This window comes from Glarea lozoyensis, assembly GCF_000409485.1.
Source record: "Glarea lozoyensis ATCC 20868 chromosome Unknown GLAREA21, whole genome shotgun sequence".
Classification (NCBI taxonomy): domain Eukaryota; kingdom Fungi; phylum Ascomycota; class Leotiomycetes; order Helotiales; family Helotiaceae; genus Glarea; species Glarea lozoyensis.
In genome coordinates this window covers 365,522-388,037 of record NW_007360996.1, presented here as the reverse complement: position 1 = coordinate 388,037, position 22,516 = coordinate 365,522, and the positions used below count along the sequence as shown (strand labels likewise).

Here is a 22,516-nt window from a genome sequence, read left to right as displayed (position 1 = left end):
CGGGCAATCTGAACGATTCAAAGGCCAAAAGCTTGGGGTTCCCCAATGCAATAGAACTGCAGCTGTGTGGAAAAAGGCTGCAGAGCTAAAAGCGTCATCCAACAACAACACACCCACCGCCATCCATCTCGACACATCGAGGTGCAGATTCCCCATCAGCCTGTAAAACCACACGGAAGACGACCATTTTTCTTACTCGCACAGATTCAGATCCTCTTTTTCGACCAGTCGCGAGCCACTGCTGACCGTTCTTTTGCTGAGTGGCCCGCCTAGCCCAGATTCGTCCCCAAATCTATCGCCCTCCCCACTTCCATGTACGTCTTGCACCACCACCCGCCTTCTTCATCGGCAGGAGTGGTTATATTCCTCGCACGCGCAGTCAACTAACATCCAGTGACTCGTCTTTTTAGTGATCAGCTGTCCTCTATCGATACCGAGCGGCCGTAGACACAGCCTCTTTCGTCCAGATCAACCAGCAAGTCTCTGCCATTGGAGCATCCCTGTTTAAACAACTCATCTTACAGCAAAGAAACAAATACACCTCATAAACTCCCCAGCCGCCGTAACCTACCATGCTTTACGCTTGATGGTTAACTTGAATTCCACAGAGCCACACTTCTTAGAATAGCATTCAGTGCTGACTTTCACCGCTCACTCGGAGGGACTGACTAAGGAAACTCTAAAATTCAATTCACACTGGCTGTTCAACACCTTCGCAGTCGTCCGTTGCACGGAGATCCTGTATCTATCATTTTCAAACAAGAAGCACCAACATATCCAAAACTCATACGCGCTCCCGGAAACCAAAATTCAGAAGTGACCGAAAAGCGCTTGGCTGACTTCGTTCACAAGCTTCACAGCTTCCAGCAAAGTTGGGAGGATAGTGGGAAAGGTCAATGTCCCGGTCCTCGGGACCAGCTAGGGTTAGGGGATCAGGACTCGATGTCGCAGAACCCATCTGCGTCTCGTCCTGCATCAAGGTCGCCAACCGATGGTCATAGGACTGCGTTGCCATCTATTCAAGTTCGAGATGACCTTAGACAAGCCGGCAGACCGGTAGAGAGACAGCGACCAGTATCCGCGGGGAGAGGATTTCAAGGACAACCGTCACCTCAGAGAGTGAGAGATCCTCAACCTGCGCGACCCGTAGAGAACTGGCGAGGGCCTGGAGCTTCAAGAGATCTTGGAGTTCACTCGATTCTTAATCCTTCAGAACCAGAACCCAGGAGCGCAACCAGTCAACGTCCGGGAGGTTCAATCGCTGGCTCGCCATTATCTGTAGTAGGCCCTCTTTTTGGTGCTAGTCCTTCCAGGACAATCTCAAACACATTTCCAAGCTTACAGCCGGCTTCAACCACTCCACCGACAGCAGAGGGTTATCCTGCGCCCTATCCGCAACCGCGACGGATTCTCACTCCAAGATCTCCATCGCGATCCCTGAGTTCTAGTCGCGGTCGAGGTAGAGGTACCATCGATGCTCAGCGATCCCCATTTTTACCGTCCAGAGGACGGGCCTATACCACTGAAACAGAGCAGTTGTCAGGATCACCGCCAATTCCAGCCACTACGCAATCCCAACAACACTACGGATTCCCGTCATCTGCGAACCTTCCTGAAGATCGAAGGACGAGCATGCCTTCTATGAATGACCCAAGACTAGCTCCATTGTCTCAAAGCGCAAGTCCTAGTGTTTCGGCGTCGTCTTTGAATCCGTCGTCAGCTCAAACTTCGCCAGCATCTTTCCTATACAGCAAATCAGGACCGGGGCAAGCGCCTGCGCAGTCATCCTCTTATTTTCCTGGATCCAGTTTTGCGACATCGGTGAACCAAACTCCTGGTAGTGGTGGAATAGAAGGAATGCAATACCAGGGGACCCCAGAAGGTCCGTACAGCGCTCCCGCTTCCCAGACTCCCGGTGGCAGTAGTTCTCTCAATTCCAACAATGCTGGCAGCTCAAGGCAGACGTCAGCAAGCGATCCAATACAGGTCTTGACGATTACTACATCGTCAGGACAGTATCAGGTACCTGTGGATGTACACCAAGCGTCAAAGTTAGCTGACGAGAAGCGTGCGCGCAACGCAGGAGCCTCAGCGCGATTCCGTCAACGTAGAAAAGAAAAAGAAAAAGATGCTTCGATCAGTATCGAAAAGCTACAAACAAACACCAGAGAGCTAGAAAGAAGGCTTAGAGAGACCGAGCAAGAAAGGGACTTTTACCGCAGCGAAAGAGATAGGTTTCGGGATGTAGTATTTCGCACGCCCGACATGCGCCATCTTGCTATGCAGACTCCACCCAGTCCGCGTACTTTACGGGGCGGCACTTCATTTGCACCTCCAGGACAGCAGCTAGCAGGACCAACTCCTCCGACTCAAGGCTTCAACCCCCATCCGCAACCGTCAATGAACGATACAGCGCCACGAAGAAGGAGAATCAACACGCAGGGCGATTATGCGACTTCACCTTACTCTAACTCGCCACCTTCGACGCTACCACCAGTGCAAAATCCCGGCTATGCAACTGGTCCGCCGCAAGGTTCACAGAATCTTCCTCCGCTACGTCTGGAGCCACCACAAGCGACGACGCAAAGCATTGTCTCGACAGGACCACCTAGCGCTACTTTGGGGCCTCAGCAGCATTACCCGCCGTATGCTGGAAGACAAGGACCATATGATCCTGCCAGGCATCCACCACCTGGAGACAGCAAACATCGCTAATCATATTTAAGTTGGATACGAGCGAATTGTCTTTGCCACAAGTTTGTCTTAGATACCTCGTCAATACCTACATTTTGTCGTTTTACGCACTTTGGCATGGCACGACCGTAGTGTCTCCTCGAATTTGTTGCATACTCCTAATGCTTTGCCGCGCTCTTCGCTACTTTGTCTGCTACTTTGGTCCGGAATGTACTGAGCGAAATCGAAGTAGAGTTTGTTAATACCGGGCAACCGATGATACCAGTTTGTCTGCCACCAGACTCGGCAGAATTTACTAAACTAATCTTCATTGCGAATACCCTTGATGGATTTGGCGCACGCACGTTTTATATTCCGATTTTCATTTGTTATTTTGGTTCATCATGTTAAGCGAGTTGCGATTGTGAGTAGGACGCAGGTGAGACTTGGGATTGAGTCACATCGAGGTACTCGGATGAGAACACACATACGTTTTCTTTGGTCGGTCGGTGCTTGAGCTTATTGAGGAGTCTTTGGTGTTGTAGAGGTCTTCTGGCCCTGTTTTTGAGGTGGGAGTGGAGGATTTAAGGGTTCGTTTGGCCAGTGCGGTTCAAAGATAAGGAACGAGCTATCAAAGGGTTGTAAAAAGAAATTGGAAAAATTGGCACGAATGCCAGGAGCCAGGCTGGGGATATAAACAGAATGTACAAAAAGGCTGTGTATATGTTCGTCGAAGTTTTTAGTTTGTTTTTAGCAGGAGTTTGGGTAGGCATTTTGCATTCTGGCACAGTTGGGTGTTTGTGGAGATCGGTGTTGTCTATGTTTCAAAGTATTGACTTCGGAACTCGAGCTCAGCGTTACCTAAATTACTTATTACATCGCTGCTAAGATAGAATCTTCAAATGTTCTCACGTGATAGAGGGGTAATGTTCATGGAGCTTCAATTTGTCGTTGTCGTGCTTGGAGCTTTTGTGCAAGAACAGTTCCTCCACGGCGCTTGCCTGCGGATCAAATGCAATCATATCATACATGTGGTTACAAACCTTTTCCGAGCACCTTAGCCATCAAGTTATATGGTTTTTGACCAAAAGGAGGTTGAAAGCTGTTGGTTCAAAAGTATGGTAAATGGTGGGGTCATCCGCGCTAGACTGGATCGGGAATTTCCATCCGGACGACGCTTGTCTACTACGAGAAGCTATTCGAGACCAATTCTACCACCCCGCTTACGTGCGACATCGACTACCACCTCCCTCCACCTTTGAAGAACTACATATGCCTTGGGGCTCTTGCTTCCCGTCTTACCAATGTTCAAAGCCGTTCTACCATTGCCCACATATCTCCGAATTACCGTCTTGAAACAGCTTAGAGCTCCGAGTTTCAATCCCAATCTACAAACGCAGCTGAAATCCCGAAGCTCTACAGCTAGACTGAGAATATATACCTCGAGCCACAGATTCCTGAGTTACACAGCAGCTAGGATGTCTGATCTATCAGTTGAGCTCACAGCTCCCAATGGTCGAAAGTACACACAGCCGACAGGGCTGTTTATCAACAACGAATGGGTAAAGAGCAGCAGTGGAACGAAGATTACTTCCATCAACCCTACGTATGTCTGTTCTCCGATAGCTTGTCCTTGAGCTGAGCTTAGCTTAGTGACGAAACCGAAATCACATCCGTCTATGCAGCAAGCGTCGAAGATGTCGACAAGGCTGTGGCTGCGGCGCGCAAAGCCCTCAAAGATCCATCATGGCGCGACATGGCTCCCACCGATCGAGGAAACATGATGATCAAGCTTTCCGATCTTGTTGCCGAACACGCAGAGACGCTAGCGACGATTGAGACCTGGGACAATGGCAAGATCTACGCGGATTCTCTGGGTGGTGACTTGGAGGAAGTCAAGGGATGTCTTCGATACTACGGCGGTTATGCGGATAAGATACACGGAGAAACAATCGATGTTGGACCTGATAAGTTCGCGTATACGATTAAGGAGCCGGTTGGTGTCTGTGGTCAGATCATTCCATGGAATTATCCTCTGGCTATGGCGGCGTGGAAACTAGGACCTGCACTGGCTTGTGGAAATACGATCGTTATCAAAGCCGCTGAGCAGACGCCACTGAGCATCTTATACCTTGCCAATCTTATCAAGGAAGCCGGCTTCCCACCTGGGGTTGTCAATATTCTCAATGGATACGGAAGAGAAGCAGGAGCTGCCATCGCTACTCACCTCGGGATTGATAAGGTTGCTTTCACCGGAAGTACTGCAACTGGAAAGGAAATTATGAAGCTGGCATCGGTGAACATGAAGAATATCACGTTAGAAACTGGAGGAAAGAGTCCATTGATCATCTTTGAAGACGCAGAATTGGATCAAGCCGTCAAGTGGGCGCACATTGGTATGTCGTTCCCATCAGTTCGGTAGCCCCACTTTTTCTCGCTTCCCCTATTTTCCGCATTCCTGTTAGAAGCTTATTTCATCGACAAGAGATGGAGCATGTGAGACATTGGGCTTGTCTATCTTGCAGTACTGTATGTGTATAAGCTTACTAATATGTCTCAGGAATTATGTCCAATCAAGGTCAAATCTGCACCGCCACGTCGCGAATCCTAGTACAAGACACCATCTATGACAAATTCATTGAAGACTTCAAGGCCCATGTGAAGCAAATCTCTGTCGTTGGGAATCCTTTCGACGAATCCACATACCAAGGTCCTCAAGTCACAAAGACACAGTACGAGAGAGTCCTTGGTTTCGTACAATCGGGTAAGGATGAGGGGGCCACACTCGTTTCAGGCGGCGAGCAATTTACCAGCGGTCCTAAATCCGGAAAGGGTTTCTTCATCACCCCAACCATCTTCTCAGATGTAAAACCCACCATGAAAATCTACCGCGAGGAAGTCTTTGGTCCATTCGTCGTCATCGCCTCCTTCAAGACCGAAGAAGAAGCATTGGAAATGGCAAATGATACTACTTACGGTCTTGGAAGTGCTGTGTTCACGCAAAACCTGCAACGAGCGCATAGAGTGGCCAAGAGGATCGAGGCTGGTATGGTCTGGATTAATAGTAGTAATGATTCGGATTTCCGCATTCCGTTTGGTGGTGTGAAACAATCGGGGATTGGGAGGGAGTTGGGTGAAGCGGGGTTGGCGGCTTATAGTCAGACTAAGAGTGTACATGTTAATATGGGGGCGAAGATATAGGTTAGGAAGCATCACTTGCCGGGAGAAGATAGCTCTGAGAGTAAGTGAGAGATGATGATGAAAGGCTTCAAAGCGAGGAATCCATCTTTGCCGTGTCGCTCAAATTTATACCCGAAATAGATATTACATCTTCCGTCTTGGTTGGCAATACTTATGTCTTGATCATTGCGATTACGGAGAAGTTCAAGCGAGGTAAATATGAGATGGCATCATCCATCGACCTTTTCTCTGCCTGTGAGGAGAATTTGACTTTGTTAGATTCCTGGAATGATAAAGGGAGCTTGAGCGAGTTGTATGTCTGTGATACTCTACATTCCACTTGGCATTTTTGTGGACAAAAGTGCTCTCTGAATAAAAAAGGTCCTTTCATCTGGGGAGATCTTCCAAACAATCATTGATGGAATATTGTGGAAAGCTAGAACAGAAGTTTACAGATTTTCTCTTCTGTCAACAATTCTCACTGATAATTCTTCTTTCTCGCACCTCGTGGGCGGTTTTTCGGAAGTTGAAATTCTTGTCAGGGATATTTACAGACAGATACTTTCAGTTTTTTCTAAATGCCGGTGACTTTTGGCTCAAAACCACCAATGATATCACTACTAGCCATCGCTCCAGTAACCACTTTCGTCTCCGTGGCTTTAACTTCCTTCGTGCTCGTCAACCCATCATCACCCAACGCCGGAACTGTTCTATTCTTATTCCTCTTACTCTCAATTATCATCAATCTTCCCTCATACTCCTTGACAGCCGCCTCCATATCATTCGGCCAGCAACTCCACTTTCTAATCCCCGGTCCGGTATACCTCTGACCACCAATACAATCCCAATCCTCCACGCCCTTACACGTCCCCATCCGATGGCTCTCAGGCGTGACATGACAATCTGCCCACCTCTCGCCTTCCCGCGTCAAATAAGCTTGGTCGTCGAAATAATTCTCGACTTGCAAATTGTTGATGCCGCCGAGGTTGAAGAGAATCTGGTTCGTGACGTCGAGCGCGGACCAGCACCAGTAGGTTTCGGATGTGTGTTTGGAGGTTGCGGGGGGTGGGAGGAAGGCCAGGAAGGTCATTACTGGAGGCCAGAATACTTCGCCTAGGTAGATTGGGAGATGAGGGTCGTGGAGTTGGGTTGTGGGTGGTGGGTTGTCTTTTTGTTTTGCTAGGGCGAGGGGGAGGAGGGAGAGGAGGTATATGGGTTTCATTTTGATTTGAGATTGCTTTGTGTATAGAAGGAATAGGTGACTGATTGAAAGAAATTTGACATGAAAAAATAGCAGAAAGTTTTGGGAGTTCTTTTCTGAAAAATGGTAATACGAAACGTGTACTCAAGAAGTTATCTACGCGTGACGCGACTAGCAGATTTCGACCTCGGAGGAAGCATTTCCATTGAGCCTGATATTACCTTCACAAATTTGAAGCTTGGGTGGTTGAATAATTTATCCGATCCCTGACTTGGGAAGTTGGAGACCCCGCAATTCCTGGACTCTCATACCTTTTGCTGGAGTCACGAGATGAACCGAATAAACTCGTATGAAACACATTACATTCCTCTACGAATGCTGTGTACGCCGAGACGAAGCAAGACGATGCGGTTGAGAAGAAGACGAAGGATTTGACGTTGAAACTGAGTCATACGCCGTCATGTCTAGCAAGGGAGACCCACATGTCAGACCCGAAGTATTGCCACTGTTTGTTGTTGACATAATCGTAGTTTACATCTCACTGTGTCTGTAAGAAAACTTGTTAATTCTCATTCTGTTTGTAAGAAGAGAGTTTCAAGACTACAATTCTCTCTCCTCATATTTCACCCTTGTATTCCTACTACTTCAATAAGCGAGCAAGATTTCCCCTCTGAAAATGTCTCTCTCAATCCGTGAAGCCTCACTCAAAGACGCGGCAATCCTTACAGAAATATATCTCGCAGCATTTGAAAAAGATGAGATCTCACTGCAAGCATTTCCACGCACAGATAAATCCTACAACTTCTGGTACGACGCCATAATTGAAGAAATGGCATCCTCAGATTGGCACTTCATCTGTTGTTATCCCACTTCCGACACTTCTCAAACCCCAATCGCCTACTCAAAGTGGAACTCTCCAACAGATAAAAGACTTCCGGGACCAGAGGATTTACCGCAATGGCCAGAGGGTTCTGATGCTGAGCTTGCGAATCACTTTTTTGGGACGCTGGTGAGTAAGAGGAAGGAGAATATGGGGGAGAGGAAACATTGGTACTTGGAGCTTTTGGCGACGAGACCGGAGTGGCAGGGAAAGGGTGCGGGGAGCAAGATGTTGAAATGGGGATTGGGGAAAGCGGATGAGGAGGGGTTGGAGGCTTATCTTGAGGCTAGCCCGGCGGGGAAGAGGTTGTATGAGAAGATGGGGTTTAAGGAGATTGGAAGGTTGGTGGTTCCGTCTAAGAAAGAGGGTGGTGAGGATTTTGTGGAGTGTTTTATGTTAAGGGATGCGAGGAAGAAAAATTGAGCAGCTTTGAAGAACATATCGCTCGAACGGGATGTGAAGAGCCTTATGATTATTTTAGAACCAGAGATTCATATAACGACAAAGGGGGGTTTTAAATGGAATAACCAGACAACTTTGACGACAACTTGATACTCGATGCTTTTGAAACTTACCGTACCTCGGAATTCCAACGATATCACTTCTTAGCCACCGCAATATGAGCAATCATCCTAGCCGCAGCTCCACCCTTCCCATCCACAGTAATAGTCTCTTCATCTTCCATTGCCCTTTTCACAACAGCGACAGCTTCATCAAACCTCTCCTCATCACTTTCAACCCATCCACCCGCAGGTCCCTTCGGTGCCCCTAGAAAACTCCAAGCCACCTCCGACCAACGCTTCAGATCCGGAATCTGTAGCACAGCATCACTTTGCGACATTTTAATATCCTTAAACCCAGCACCCTCAAGAACAGACTTGAGATGATCAGCACTCTGCCATTTCGCACCTTCCTTGTAGGCGTGAAAAGCATCCTCGCCTCTCGTTGCATTGTTTGCTTTCAGAATTGGATTATGGTGAGCGACGCTCGCCCACGTCGTGACGATCGCAGTTCCTCCAGGTTTGAGAGTGCGGTAGATATGACTAGCGACTTTCTCAGGATCTTTGACGAGGAAGATCAGAAAGTTGTTGAAGCTGTCCGTGAAGTAATTGTCTCCAAAGGACAAAGCTTCTGCTGGCATAACTTCTGCTTTGACGGAATCTGCCCAACCCTTTGAAGCTGCAAGTGCGGCTGTTGCTTGTACCAGTGGGGGCACAACATCTGTTGCGTGGATTGTGATATCCCCCGCTTCTTTCGTTTCAGTGATTGCCTGCGTGACGACGCCATTGCCACAGCCGTTGTCAAGAATGATGGCACCGGTATTCAGTGGGGTTGAGTTTACGATCTGACGTGCGATCTGTAGAGTAACATCGCCCATGAGCTCTTGCATAATCTTAGGACTCAAAGGTAAGCATTGCCTTGGTCGAAATGGGGGAGGAGGTTGAGTAGACATTTTTCTGCAGCTAGTGAGACGTTAGAACAGTGCGGGATCGAAAGGTAGCAACTTACTTAATTTGTCTGATATGGCTGCGAATACAACTCAACGTTATTTTGCTGGTAGTAGAATCAGTTTTAAACATTGAAAGAGGATCAAACCAAGAGAAAAAACATGTTCAAAGTTTCGGCATTTTACCCTGTTGGGTTTGTTTGTTGGATCTTACATGCTCGTTGGAGGCAAGGCAATTTTTGGCCGTTGCTTGTTTTGCGATCGCTTTAGCCTTACGTATGAACCAACATGACAATAGCATGCGGCAGCCGAAACTTCATGATTGGTAGTAAGTGGCACAATGAAACAGCTACATTGATGCTTTCTGCTTGTAAGCCTGCATGACATTTGGGTTCTTAATATGAGCTCCTTAATCGTGCTTGCTAGGCACGCTTTCGACTAAAGCTCATCAACTTATAAGTGCTGGGATACAATGATGAAACGAGATTCATTTTTCAATATCATTCGGAAATCGAGAGAGGTGAATACGCTTAATTAAAGGCTGGAGCTAGCGAGGTACTGAACTATTTGCCCTGGAAACAGGAGTAGACTGTACTTGTCTGCTGAAGCGAAAACCACCAGTGAACCAAGGCTTCAGCATTCAAAAGCTGCTGCATATTTTCTGCCACGCAAAACATCGAACAATATTAAAAGTTGAAATCCCGATGACGTTATCCATGGGTTGAAGATGCCTCATATCGGGTAAGTCTTATATCAAATGCTCAGAAATAGCCCTTGAATACCCACAGCACGAAATCTCAGGTCAATTTGAAGATACAACCGCGTAGCAAAAGTTGCTCCCATCTTCTGGATATTTATCCGAAAAGAAGATCCCACTCGTTTCGCTCGGAACCACAGCATTCGTCCCATTGGCAGTAAACATGTGATAGAAAACACAGTTACTGTCGTCCGAAGTAGTTCCTATACGGAAAGAGTAAGAAATGCATTGCGAGACTGTCATACATCTCCTCTGGCATTCAAGCACATCTAATGCCTTCGTCGTTCCCCATAGATGCGACTGAAGTAGGGATGTGGCAATACCCTGTTGATTGCATCCATCTACATTTGCTTTTGTAGCAATTGGTGCTGTTGAGGATGATGTTGCTGTAACTGCGGATGATCTCGATTGAATGCTCTGTGTGTTTGGTTGATCTTGCTCGCTTCTTGTTGATGTGAAAGTTGTCGTAGGGGCTATTTCAATGATGAAGAGGTTCGGTGCAGGAACTGTGAACTTGGAGCGAGCCAGTTCAATAGAAGCCGGGCTTTCGTTTGTTGAACCATGAGTTGAGGAAGTTATGGTACTAACGTGGTGAGCATAATTATTGACAAGCGGCAGAGCTGTACAAACAACCATGTAAACCGTAAAAGTTGACAGCCATGGTTGGCGCATAATGAATGAATTTTGATGGGAAAGCCCTAAAGACTGGGCGTACTGTGTTCTCACAGGATTAGAACGACAACTTGGCTATCGCGGTGACCCGAAGGAATGATTGAAGGGAACGGAATACCTTCAATGGCTATCGAAGGTACTTAACCAAGAAAGTCAGCTATACAAAAAATATTCATCCCCTTGGCATAGCCTAATTGTATCGTCTTGAGCAGACGAGACTTATGCAAAAGAGGCTAAATTAGCAGTGGTAGCCTGGACGCAGATGTACAGCAATGGCGACACCAAATGCATGGTTGAACCTTTCTTCAATGTTTACATTGCATCTTTCTCAGTTGCCGAGTCGACTAAGTCTTGAGAAAGATTGAAGAACGAGGTAACGTAGAGTCATTTGGCAGCTTTGCATGCGAGAGAGACTCAGAGAGTGCATTCAAAAGCCCTAATGCTAGGCCAAATTCGTTCTTGAACTTGAAAGCAGATCTCGATGACCTCTCGTCATCTCTTTCCCGTTGAACGAGTTTGCTGTGGTTTTTCGTGTAGATTGTGTAATATCGCGAAGGCATGAGAACTTTGGAAAGCCGACATAGGACTAAGAGGCCAATACCCACGTGACCTGCCCCACTCGCGCATCAAACAGAAAGGCTGCACAAATCTTGGTTCAAAATCGAAAGCTTCCTAAGGTATTCTATCATCTCTTAACATATCTAGAGCAAGATGGTCAGTATATTAAGATACAAAGAAGACATATCACATGACCTTTCGTTTGCATGGAAAAACGTTTGAGCGTGATTACGCCGATCCAGACTCTCATTTTCGTTCAGTGTCTCAAAGATATTGCGAACGGACATATCCTGCTCATAGGGGCCACTTATACTTCATACAAGTAGCACAAATTTTAAGACTTTACGTGGTCGCTCTGTAACATACCTAACCCTACCTTTCAAGATATCCACGTGGAACGCCCCGTTCAGCAACCTCTCAGAAGCGACCATGGAACTTGAACTTGCGACGGGGTCTCGAGAGCAAAATTTGAATCGAGCATGCGAAGCTTGCAGAACGCATAAAGTTAGATGTCTTCCTAACAATATGATAAATTCTTTCTCCGATACCAAATCCTGTCTACGATGTCTCAAGACAGACCGCCAATGCGTCTTCGCTCCACCACAAAGGAGAAAGCAGCGTCAGCGAACGGATACTCGAGTGGCCGATCTAGAAAAAGAAGTGAAATCGATGCGTGCTCTCTTCCTTCAACGGAAGATAGAATCAGCGCTAGTTTCTTCAAGTCCCAACGATCTAGCAATAGAAGGAGGTGATAGTAGAGATTCAGCGACAGGGAACATGACATCGTTTTCTAGAAACCTAAAGTATCCTACTACTTCAAACAAGACGAGCTCAAAATCTGACGGAAAAAGAGTACCTGCATACAACTCGCATGACAGCGGTACATTGAGCTCCGTACCTGAACTAGATGTTATTGACCGTGGCTTGTTGACATGGCAATATGCAGAAGCACTCTTTTATGTGTTCATCAACGATCTCTTTCCACACTATCCATGTGTTTACTTTAAGCCAGGAACATCGCCCGAACAGACAAGACGTAAGAGGCCTATTCTTTTCCTTGCGGTAATCGCTGCTGCCTCCGGAAAGGTCGATCCACATCTGTATAGCATCCTCCACAGTGAGGTGGTGACGGCATACACCCAACGAGCTGTATTCCATAACGAAAAATCACTGGAACTGGTTCAAGCGCAGCTTGTAACCTCAGTATGGTATTACCCACCAGGAGCATTTGATAGACTAAAGTTTTACGAATACATTCATATGGCCACTACTATGGCAATAGAAATTGGCCTTGGAACCGACCCCAATCCATCAAGAAAGCGATACGGTATAGATCATGCGCCGTTTCCTAGTGTTAAAAGCGATTCGGTCACACTTGATGACGATTTAGAAAGACGAAGAACCATCTTAGCATGCTATTTGGTTTCTACCGGGTAAGTCGTCCTTCTGTCTAATGAAGAGCGAGCATATATCACGTCTAACAGAACCCAGAGTATCTGTAGTCATGCGGCGACCCAATATGCTTAGAACAAACAAATGGATCGACAACTGTGTGGAATTTTTGACTGCTCAGGGCACAGTATCAGCTTTAGATGATACCTTGGTGGCATGGGTAAGACTACTTCAACTGACTGAGGAGATTGTTGCTTCGTTTTCTCTTGATGACCCGGGCAATATTGCCGACTGTGAGTCCATCTCACTTTATGCTTCATCGTTAATCTTTTCAACCACCCGACTCGCACTTCAATTTTGCACTATACTGATTACTTGAGCAATAGTAGCTGAACGTCAAACGCAATTGATGCTAAGCGCATATGAGCAAAATTTGATAAACTGGAAAGAAAAGTTTCTCCCCAGCGGCTCCACTAATGGTAAGCGCTGTCTCTTCCAGCCCGAACATTGCTGAAAGAATATAGTTACACTGAACCTAGCATATTTACATACGCAGATTTTCATACATGAAATTGCAATGCATGATGATCATGCTCCTGGTGATCTACTGCCGCCATATACACTTAGAAAGATTTTGTCGATAGCTCCAGAAATACATGGCACGTCATCCCATGTAAAGCCAATAACCGTCATCATCTCCTCAATCCATACCCTTCTCGACTGCTTCCTGAACATGGAATTGCCGACACTTCGTTCAATGCCTATATCCAACTTTACACGACTAGCTTACCCCGTCGTCGTTCTTACCAAACTGCACATATCTGCAAAATCACCAACTAGCAATATTGGTTCGGTTTTGAACCATTCTGACCTCAGACTAGGCTTCTATCTTGATTCCCTTATCAATAAATTACGCTTAGCAGTAGGGCCAATGGAATGCCGAGCCCCTTTAACGTTTCTCAGGCTCTTAATTGGACTTCAAGCATGGCACAATGATCAGAAGAGTCACACTCAATTCAGAGAGCCCCTCAATTTTGACGATGAATTCGTCTCATGCTGGATGTCACCACCACCAAATCTCAATGGTACTGCAAGAGAAGAGGAACTCAAGGGGAGAGACGACATTTTGATATCACAACACCAAACCTCAGACTTTCATACGCGTGATTTGTCGGATCTTGCACCAGGGGACCTCTCTGGCGATAAAACATTGTCTGATTTCGATGTTGACTGGGCCAATCCTGAAGTCAATGAGTTTCTGTTGCTTGGAGATATCGATGCGGAGTTCGGGCACATCGAGTGGAATAATGCGTTAGATTCCCAACGTGCATTCCAGGGCATTGAAAGCTCTATGTGGAACGGCAATGAGAGCAGCAGTTGATCTATGTTAGAGAATAAAGGCGTTCTCAATGCCACAAGAACGCCTGTGGCTGCGAACCTTGATCAAGACCAGTCTCCTCTCGAATTTCCGGTTAGGTGCATGTCAGAGCTGTACCTGCCACACTAAAACATCCATTGTCAGTCCTTAGGGCCCCAGCCGCCCGAGCATGTCAAGGTATACTCGAAGATGTCGCCGAATGCGCATCACTTTGAGGATTATTATTACATTCAAGGACATGATTATGGCAGAAAATGATTAATAAAGGACTCAAATATTCTTATCGCACACTTCCATGCATACTAGACCTCCCTAAGACGGCATTTCGATATGTGGGGAGGCAGCTTAGCAGCTCTCGGCAGACACACAAGTTGCCATTACCTCCTTGAGTTTTTTGAGCTACCTCTTACGCCATCGGCCAAGAGCTTCTACGCTGCGTTCCTCCTCCTATAGTTTGAGCTTTCAATAGCGTCATGCATAGAAGCATGCAGAAGAATCCTATCTCAATCTCATCTGTTAGGCCCTTGTCTCCTTCCTGTAAGGTCGAAGTAAGCTCTCCCGAAGGACGGGGCATTCGCTTGCTGCAGCCCTGGTGCAGCTCAGGTTCGGATGCCTAACATTCTGTGCCATCATTCCCTTAGAGGGACCGGACTCCTTTTGTTGACGGAAACAATCGGTGGTCGACCCCCCATATGACCATCGCAAATTGTAACAAGTCATACTTGACAAGCCTTCTGGGAATAAACCAGCAACACTTTCACATCCGTAGCCATTTCACTACATTAAAAGTTTAGAGCCTTTCAATGGGGGCAGGAAACTGCAGGCACATATCATGTCCGCAGATCCCCCACAGTTTGGCAAGGTAGATCAAGTGCTTCTCGATGCCGGAGGTTCCACAATAAAGCTCATTTATCAGCAACTCACCTCGTGCCTTGCATTTAGCTGGCTCACCCCCAGTCTCATTCATGCACATCATCCCTTCCATTCCATCCTGCAGCACGAACAGACTATCACATTGAACCAAAGATCGTGTCATTTTGGATGTTGAGGATGAAAAACCCATATCGAACTTGGTCGCAGCGCTAGGGGTTATCTTATCATCGTATCGTTTGGCAATGCGTTTTATCCGACAAATGGTTGCATTGGGTTGTCAGTAGTCGAAATGAACATATCAGTAATCCTAAGCTATCCAGTGCTATGTCGTCTATGGTGATGTTCTGCCGCTCTCAGCCGTCAAATGCCGTGGTGTCCAAACTAGTCGAACCATCTCCAACAACACCATTAATAGTTCTAAAACTGATGGATAATACGATTGAACCATTGACAGCAGACTCTTAGCAGCGGACCGATATCGCCTTAGAAGAGCAGGCAAATATACAGCGATAACTCACGCATGCTTTGCAACTGCTACCGCAAGCCATATTCCTGACCAGGGTGGATGCTAGTAGTATTCGTATCTCGTCAACCGCCTCAGCTCAAGTGCTTGAAGTGGAGTTACATCCAAGTATTACACTACATAGCCGTCCACGTACGAACCATTCACATCGTCTTCAGGTAGAGATATGGACTCCGACACAATCGACCGATTTTCACATGCTCAGACTGTTGGCCTCTGACCGCAATTACCGGACTTTGTGATCACTTCAAACCGAAGAGCTAAGGCCACCCTGCGATGGTTCAAAATAATATCCGCGGATGCCTGCGACTATTTCCCTTGTTATTCTAGCTCTGACTTTGTCGTCTTGGGAAACTAATCCGTCTCTGCGTCCACCAGCTGCAGGCATGCAAGTTGTGGTTCCTCGCTTAAATGCCACCTCCCTCCTCAACAACAGCCACCCTGGTCTTCCATTATGCTTCCAGAACAAAACTACACATCTGAGACTAAGATATCTTATCTTTGCTAGGGTATAGATTGAAAGCTTTCTAAATTGGAGAACGTTTTTGGATACCGCATTGTCACTTTAGAGCTACTTCGATAACTTGGAGCTTACCATCTTTCTCTCACTTAGAGATGAATCACTTCAACAACAGGAGTGCCACAAATGTACTATATTCCTGTTTTGGTATTAATTAAGGTAATGCAGTACTGAAGTTCATATCAGTGCGTTATGTGACTCAAAAACTTTCGTTGAAAAGTCACAGATGACGGGTCGACTGGATGAAGGATGCAAAGCTTTCAGCTCTGCTCAAGAGCCAACCCCCCAACTTCCTACCTGCAGTTCTGTTCGGTCTAGTACAGTTGCTAGAAGTTTAAATTCTTTACTTGAAACAGCAATGGAATGCTGAGTCCTCTCATTCTTCGAAAGGTTTGTAAGTGATAAGGCAATCAAACATATTGGCTGCAACTCATCGACAACGCTTTTCCCAATATTCCATTGATTCGTCCAGATCAAACAATTTCTCCTCATGGAAGTAACCTTAATGCTTAGCATCTTCCTATAAGAGATATATTAGAATTTCAAGCCGTGTATTCAAGTGGGAGCAGGTATCTGCTGATACGCCGGACTGTTGAGAAATGTGCCACTGAAGCTTTTCATCAGGTTTCGATGCTCTGGAAGGTTCATCAAGCCATTTTGTTACTCAACCATGCGATGTTAACCCTCCAATTTACCAAACCCTGATTTCAACCCTGTTGAACGTCCGATGTCTCGCTACACCAAATCATCGTCTCCTGCATACCGTCCTCACCCGTTGCTGCCACTTACACCAATACCAAAGTTTTGAGCAAGATTGATGCAGCCTTTCAAATTTCAGCCCAGTATCACGTCCATGGTAAAGCCTCAGATTGTTGCAAAGCCACCATCTGATTACGACTTTCCTAATCCGGACATAAGTCAGGGTGATGCGTTATGGTCATGCACATGACTATTTTCTTGCCATTGGATACACGTGCCCCTCGATGGGAAATCGATGGAGATATTCCGCCTTCAGATCGACTTCCCGCTTTAGCATCAAGACGTCAAGCTGCGAAACGGCTTCGAAATTGCTTTTCACTGACGCAGAGCGGGATCAAACTTTGCTACTGGCTGTTTTTCATTGTGGGAAAGCCATCGTCACAGATTAAGAATCTAAGACACGGCACTGAAGACGGGATCCAATACAACTACCTGCTTTCTTCTCTTCCGGCACGGCCAACACGGTACTGTCTGTAGCTACCGCTCCTACCCCACCACAAGAACCCCACGGCCTCCAATTCTCCAACTCATCACGATCTCCATCATGGAACTAGCCCGAGTGATATTATTCCCGTGCTTGCATCTTCCAATAGTGCTCGACGTCGTTTAAAGGCCGCGTTCCAGAATATTCTCAACACAGCTGCATCTGCCTTGGCTAAAGTGTTGATATGTGCGGGAAGCTTACCCGACATTTCCAGCTTCCCTTTTGAGCTTCACAACCCGTCTCGTCGCCCAGCCCTAGAACTTCTAGAACTTCTTTCCTTCTAGAAGCCCAACCTCAACGTCAATAGTTCTCATACCCCACTTCAATTATATCCAATCACCCGGTCTCTTTTGTCAAGACGCGCCCCACAGCAGGCTTATCACGATGCGTTATCAAATGGATCTCGACATGTGGATTTGGCACGGTTAAACTCGGTTCGTACCGGGCGCTTCGCGAATATCTCTAATTCGGGTTTATCTCCGTACTTAAGAGGCTCTTCTATGGTATAGCCAGGGATGTGAGCGGAGGTGGGTTTTGACCGCCTTGCAATTGATGGTTCGAACAACACAGAGTTTCATCCCAAGTTTGGGCAATTTTGGGCTCACTCTCTCCCAACGTTTCTCCCTGTTCCAAGAGCCTCATGTAATTTCATTTCTGTTTCTTGAAAAGAGTCAAATAACTTGAGAAGTTCGCTAGACATCAACTTTTATATACCTGCAATAATGAGCCGAATTGAGAATCAAGTGCACTTATAAACTCGTATTGTAAAAGCTTTCCCACCAGATCCTCCCCATTTTTTCGATGAAAATTAGCTCTTAATGACGAAACTTTAAAGATTAAGACATCATTAAGTCAAGGCTGAGAAGCCGTTGAGACTCGTACAAAGAACGACGACCCCCAGGTCGGGCCTCTCTGCAAGTCCCGGTGTTTAATTTATATTCCAAACTCTTTCCTCCGATCTAGTGTCCACCTCCGCAGCTAACCCAGCCCTGAAATAAATGCATATCATTTACGTTGAGCGGTATGTGTAATCGATAATAATCCTAAATTTAAGCAAGTCAAACCTAACCGGACAACTACATTCACTATGAAACATCATCCAACTAATCATCACCCACTAACCTTCCCATACACGCACAAAAACACCTCAACCACCTCAACATCCATACTAACCTCCCCCGAATACCCCTACAACACCGCTCAGACCAAACATCATTCCAAAACAATTGCACCCCCGAGGTCCGAGGAGGGAAAACGGAGTAGGAGCATTTACCTCGCATTGAATGCCTTGTTAGCCGGTAATTCCGTTTCTATTCGTGTTCAATGTATAAGCTTTGAGTAGCGTAGGAGTGAGAGGCGCAGAGTGTCGTGATGAGTGTAGATCATTTCGCGAATCTGTTTCTTATGCGATGGTGAGATGTGTGGTTGTGGCGTGGAGTCGGAGGGTTGTTTTGTGGTTGAGACGTAAATTTGTAACCGAACGTCGAACATCGTGTAGGAGAGTTGTGTATCTAGTAATTACCCAGGACGAATGTCAGAGTGTTTATCAAGTCTCGCTATGGAGTTCAGAGTAGCCTATTGATCACTGATGGAAAGAAAATAATTTTCATAAAACATTTCATATAATTCGTATGTGTCGCCATAAAAGGCAGTCATGCTATATGATATCGTTCAACGGTTCCAGACCTGAGCAAATGCTTTCATGTCATTCAATCCCTCGTCCCAACTCCATATTTCCATCACCTACTCAGAACACCCGCTAACCTCAACCGCCAGCCTGTCTATTGTCCCCGTGACCAAAGGTATTTATAAACCAGATACCTATCCATGGCATGACCAGAGATCCCAAGAAATACCATTATGCATTATTATTTCCAGCGCAAAGAGAGGCGTATGTAACCAAAGACATCGTATGTGTCGTTTCCGGAGTATGTTGTTTCGCATATGAAATAAAACCGTGGAGAGATGAGAGTTCCAACAGGTCATTAAACCATGATCCACTCTCCCTCACCGCCCTCCATATATCGTGACCATTTGAAAGGACCCCCAAATGCTTCCTTACTCTCACGCATGGTGACACCACCATTTTCGCGGTCTTCCCATAACTTTTCCAAAACCTCAAGCCCAGCAAGATTGTTCAAGTAACCGGATCGACCCATGATTTCCCTACATTTGGTACGAACGATAGATTGTTGTAACTCGTTGACGCATTCGGAACCGCTGATAAACAGAGGCCAAAGCAAGAACTTCTCGCAACCTGAGCCCTGCTCTAGCGAGGTAACGTAGAATAGAACTTGAGAGACGAGATTTTGAAAGTTCAAATGTGAGGAGGAAAGGTTGGGGCAAGCAAGGCGTTCTGTGTACAAAAGTGCAGAGTAGCGGAATGCCTCGGAAATGTAACCAAAATCCTTCAACTGGGAAGGCGATGGAGTCGCAGGTAGATTAGCGACGAGTCTGTGTGGGTCGAATTCCCATTCTTGGAGTGCCTGGCGGGCGGCCTTCCATTCGGTCCAGAAGGTAGTCCTCATGTCGTCATGTGATGCCGTGTCTGTAAGTAGTGAGAATGAGGCATCGTCGTCTAATGTAGAGGCAAATCCATTACCATCAAAGTTGTGCGCGTGAAGGTTGTAGAAATCAACAAGTGCTTGACCAGCCAAGCGAGGGCGTGGGTTGGGTGGTGCTGGCCGAGGAGCACGGGTCGTAGGAATGCTTTCGTCTAGCACGGCCCTATGTTGGGAGAGCATATTTAGACGTCCTAGTCGTGCAATCGTTTTGAACAGCACCGAGTCGCAACCCGCAATGTTTTCGAGTGCGTGAGATGGTTGCATTGGATTGGCAATCATCTCAAGGTAGCCGCCACGGAGTTGAGCTTCACGGTCATTGATGCTCGCTGCAATACCATCAAAGTACGTGAAAAGTGTTTCCATCCATCCCCAATTACCTGTCTCGACTCCTGATTCTCTCATACCTAGAATCTTCTTCACACCAGCAAACTGAGTTCGGAACTGAGCGATACCAGATTCGCACATTCGGTAATGACATAAAATGAATAGCGTTGCAAGGACGCAATCATGGCGAGCCGTTGAGGGATCGCTAAGTTGTTGATTTAAAAGTGATACCGCCAAAGAACGGTGTTGATATTCTTCTTCGAGCGGTTGATCGGTCGATCGAGGTTCGGCGTTTGGTGACATGCGGTTGTTTGAAGCCCTCCTGTTGTGAGAAGATCGTGGGTTATTTGAAGAGTTGATTCTATCCTGGAATTCTAGCTCCAAGGGTCGTCGCCAGTGGTCCTGTCCTAATGATTGTCTCCGTTTCATCCGAAGATTGCACGCAGCAAGGGCGCAAATAGCATGTTGAAGACTTCGGCTAGAGGATGCGAGACTGAGAATATGCTCGCGGTATGGATTGCTAGGGCTGTCGATTACAACCACGGATGGGCATATGATCTTCTCGTAGTAATCTAAGAAGAACGAAATCCTGGGAGACATATCTGTGGAGGAGGACATGGAATCGGATCCGGCAATGTAATAGGGGTCTGCCTCGGATGTGGTCTGTGAGGCTACATCATCATCATTGATAGAGTTCCAGCCGAAGTGGCTTGATCGAGCACTGGTAGCATATACCTCTAAATCATTTGCGACATGTTGGGATCCTGAAAACAGTTAGTGATTTGATGCTGGGGATATAGGCAGAATGAATTTACCCAGAATCTCATCGTCATAGAAACCCTCATTGGCTGCCGAGGCTGGATGCGATGGACGTCCTCCTTCAGGAATATCATAAAGATTTTGATGCGAACTGATACTCGAGCTCATCTCTGACTGAGCGTAGAAATGATCAGGACAAGAAGTAGGACCACGTGAATCACCTCCCATCATGCTCACGACTGGACTAGCATCTGCTGTGGAATTGCGAGACGAATAGCCGTTGTAGATAGGTATTGGACTTCTCAGGAAGGAGTCTTCGCCCGGAAATGACTGAGCGATTGGTGAGGCGCTGTATTCGCTATCGGCATATGCGCTGAGCGATTCGATAGAGCTCGACATGTGGAGGTCCCCTCTGCCGAGACTGAGCGTATGTGTATGTAACCGATGCAGGTGAGGCAATTGTCTCTGATGGCACATGGGTTCTGGTTGATAGTCTTGCAGAGGGTAATCTTGGGGAGCGGCCATATTCCACTCGGTCATTTGCATTGGAGGCGTGACACCATTGGGTGCCATATTGACGAAGTCATAGGTGGTATATGGATTCACAGAAATTGGCCCTGATGATTCCATCTTGATTTTCACACCATCGAGTTCGTTATTATCCCGTGAGGGTGAGATATTGGTGGAATGTGTCCGCGCACGGGTTGGAGGAGGGCTCTTCATAGCTGGCGCGGATCTTGCTATTGGTAGAGATAGTCCACGTAGTTTTCCTCGACTGGCGACTCCCACTCCCCACGTCAACTGAGTCTTGTATCCTGAACATTCTTTCCCTACTTCAAGACACGGCGAGCAGTAAGGCCTCCTTCGATCGCATTTAGTGTTGCGCTTAGTACAAGCAAAACAGTCGTCCGAGGCACCACTGGCGGGCGCTCTTCTACGTCGCTTCCTTTGTGGTACTGTCGGTGGGTCCGAGGCAGCACTGGAGGAGGTGGGCGGTGGGCAAGGCAAAGGTAAAGTCATGATGGAAGAGAAAGGCAAAAGAAGTTGTTCAGAAAGTCTGAAAAGAGAGAGATATTTGGGGCGAATGGGTTCCTTATTGAGACAAGTGTAAACGCGAGTTCATGGAGGTTGCTTAAGTGTAGACGTCGAAGGATTCTTGAGCTCGTGGGTGACACGTTCGTATGCTGGCGAACAGTAAGATATCGAGGTAGGATGTGGGCATCCAAGGAGGTTATGAGATATGGAGGTAGGAACGGGGCAAAGGGCTGGAACTAGAGATGGAGCCGGGTCTGCTTGCTGTCGCTGTCCTGCTGCAAGCCTGCAAGGTCGTGAAGGTGCATGGAGCAGCAGCAGAAACGGATTGGAATAATACATCAGCATCGACATGGTCTTTGAGGGGTGGGAAGACATGGTCCACGGAACTGCCTGTCAGTAGTATGGGCCTTGGAGATCAGTTTGCCAGGGGTAGTGGCGGGCAAGAGCCAGGGGGGCGACAGCAAGCCGAGGACTGGACATCTGAACGGACACGGAGGAGAGTGTGGCTAGGAGGGGGAGCGAAACGCGAGCATTGTG

General features: G+C 46.9%; 8 protein-coding genes across 8 annotated transcripts; 4 read left to right on the top strand and 4 right to left on the bottom strand.

Moving 5' to 3' along the window:
* Window positions 1-942: 942 nt before the first annotated feature.
* GLAREA_12897 (uncharacterized protein) lies at window positions 943-2,715 on the top strand (the record flags this gene model as incomplete). Its single annotated transcript, XM_008084660.1, has 1 exon — window positions 943-2,715. One exon carries the CDS (start codon window positions 943-945, stop codon window positions 2,713-2,715), a length of 1,773 nt encoding a protein of 590 aa, XP_008082851.1.
* A 1,436-nt stretch (window positions 2,716-4,151) lies between these two features.
* On the top strand, window positions 4,152-5,874 carry GLAREA_12896 (ALDH-like protein; the record flags this gene model as incomplete). Its single annotated transcript, XM_008084659.1, has 3 exons — window positions 4,152-4,279; window positions 4,327-5,069; window positions 5,234-5,874. The coding sequence occupies 3 exons, from the start codon at window positions 4,152-4,154 to the stop codon at window positions 5,872-5,874; spliced, it is 1,512 nt and encodes a 503-aa protein (XP_008082850.1).
* Window positions 5,875-6,427: 553 nt separating this feature from the next.
* GLAREA_12895 (uncharacterized protein) lies at window positions 6,428-7,075 on the bottom strand (the record flags this gene model as incomplete). Its single annotated transcript, XM_008084658.1, has 1 exon — window positions 6,428-7,075. The coding sequence occupies one exon, from the start codon at window positions 7,073-7,075 to the stop codon at window positions 6,428-6,430; it is 648 nt and encodes a 215-aa protein (XP_008082849.1).
* Window positions 7,076-7,730: 655 nt separating this feature from the next.
* Window positions 7,731-8,357, top strand: GLAREA_12894 (Acyl-CoA N-acyltransferases (Nat); the record flags this gene model as incomplete). Its single annotated transcript, XM_008084657.1, has 1 exon — window positions 7,731-8,357. The coding sequence occupies one exon, from the start codon at window positions 7,731-7,733 to the stop codon at window positions 8,355-8,357; it is 627 nt and encodes a 208-aa protein (XP_008082848.1).
* A 175-nt stretch (window positions 8,358-8,532) lies between these two features.
* On the bottom strand, window positions 8,533-9,387 carry GLAREA_12893 (S-adenosyl-L-methionine-dependent methyltransferase; the record flags this gene model as incomplete). Its single annotated transcript, XM_008084656.1, has 1 exon — window positions 8,533-9,387. One exon carries the CDS (start codon window positions 9,385-9,387, stop codon window positions 8,533-8,535), a length of 855 nt encoding a protein of 284 aa, XP_008082847.1.
* A 796-nt stretch (window positions 9,388-10,183) lies between these two features.
* Window positions 10,184-10,810, bottom strand: GLAREA_12892 (uncharacterized protein; the record flags this gene model as incomplete). Its single annotated transcript, XM_008084655.1, has 1 exon — window positions 10,184-10,810. One exon carries the CDS (start codon window positions 10,808-10,810, stop codon window positions 10,184-10,186), a length of 627 nt encoding a protein of 208 aa, XP_008082846.1.
* Window positions 10,811-11,893: 1,083 nt separating this feature from the next.
* On the top strand, window positions 11,894-14,141 carry GLAREA_12891 (uncharacterized protein; the record flags this gene model as incomplete). The annotated part of the gene is made up of 4 exons (XM_008084654.1): window positions 11,894-12,801; window positions 12,860-13,053; window positions 13,147-13,239; window positions 13,285-14,141. The coding sequence occupies 4 exons, from the start codon at window positions 11,894-11,896 to the stop codon at window positions 14,139-14,141; spliced, it is 2,052 nt and encodes a 683-aa protein (XP_008082845.1).
* A 5,141-nt stretch (window positions 14,142-19,282) lies between these two features.
* GLAREA_12890 (Zn2/Cys6 DNA-binding protein) lies at window positions 19,283-21,964 on the bottom strand (the record flags this gene model as incomplete). Its single annotated transcript, XM_008084653.1, has 2 exons — window positions 19,283-20,949; window positions 21,001-21,964. The coding sequence occupies 2 exons, from the start codon at window positions 21,962-21,964 to the stop codon at window positions 19,283-19,285; spliced, it is 2,631 nt and encodes an 876-aa protein (XP_008082844.1).
* Window positions 21,965-22,516: the final 552 nt, after the last annotated feature.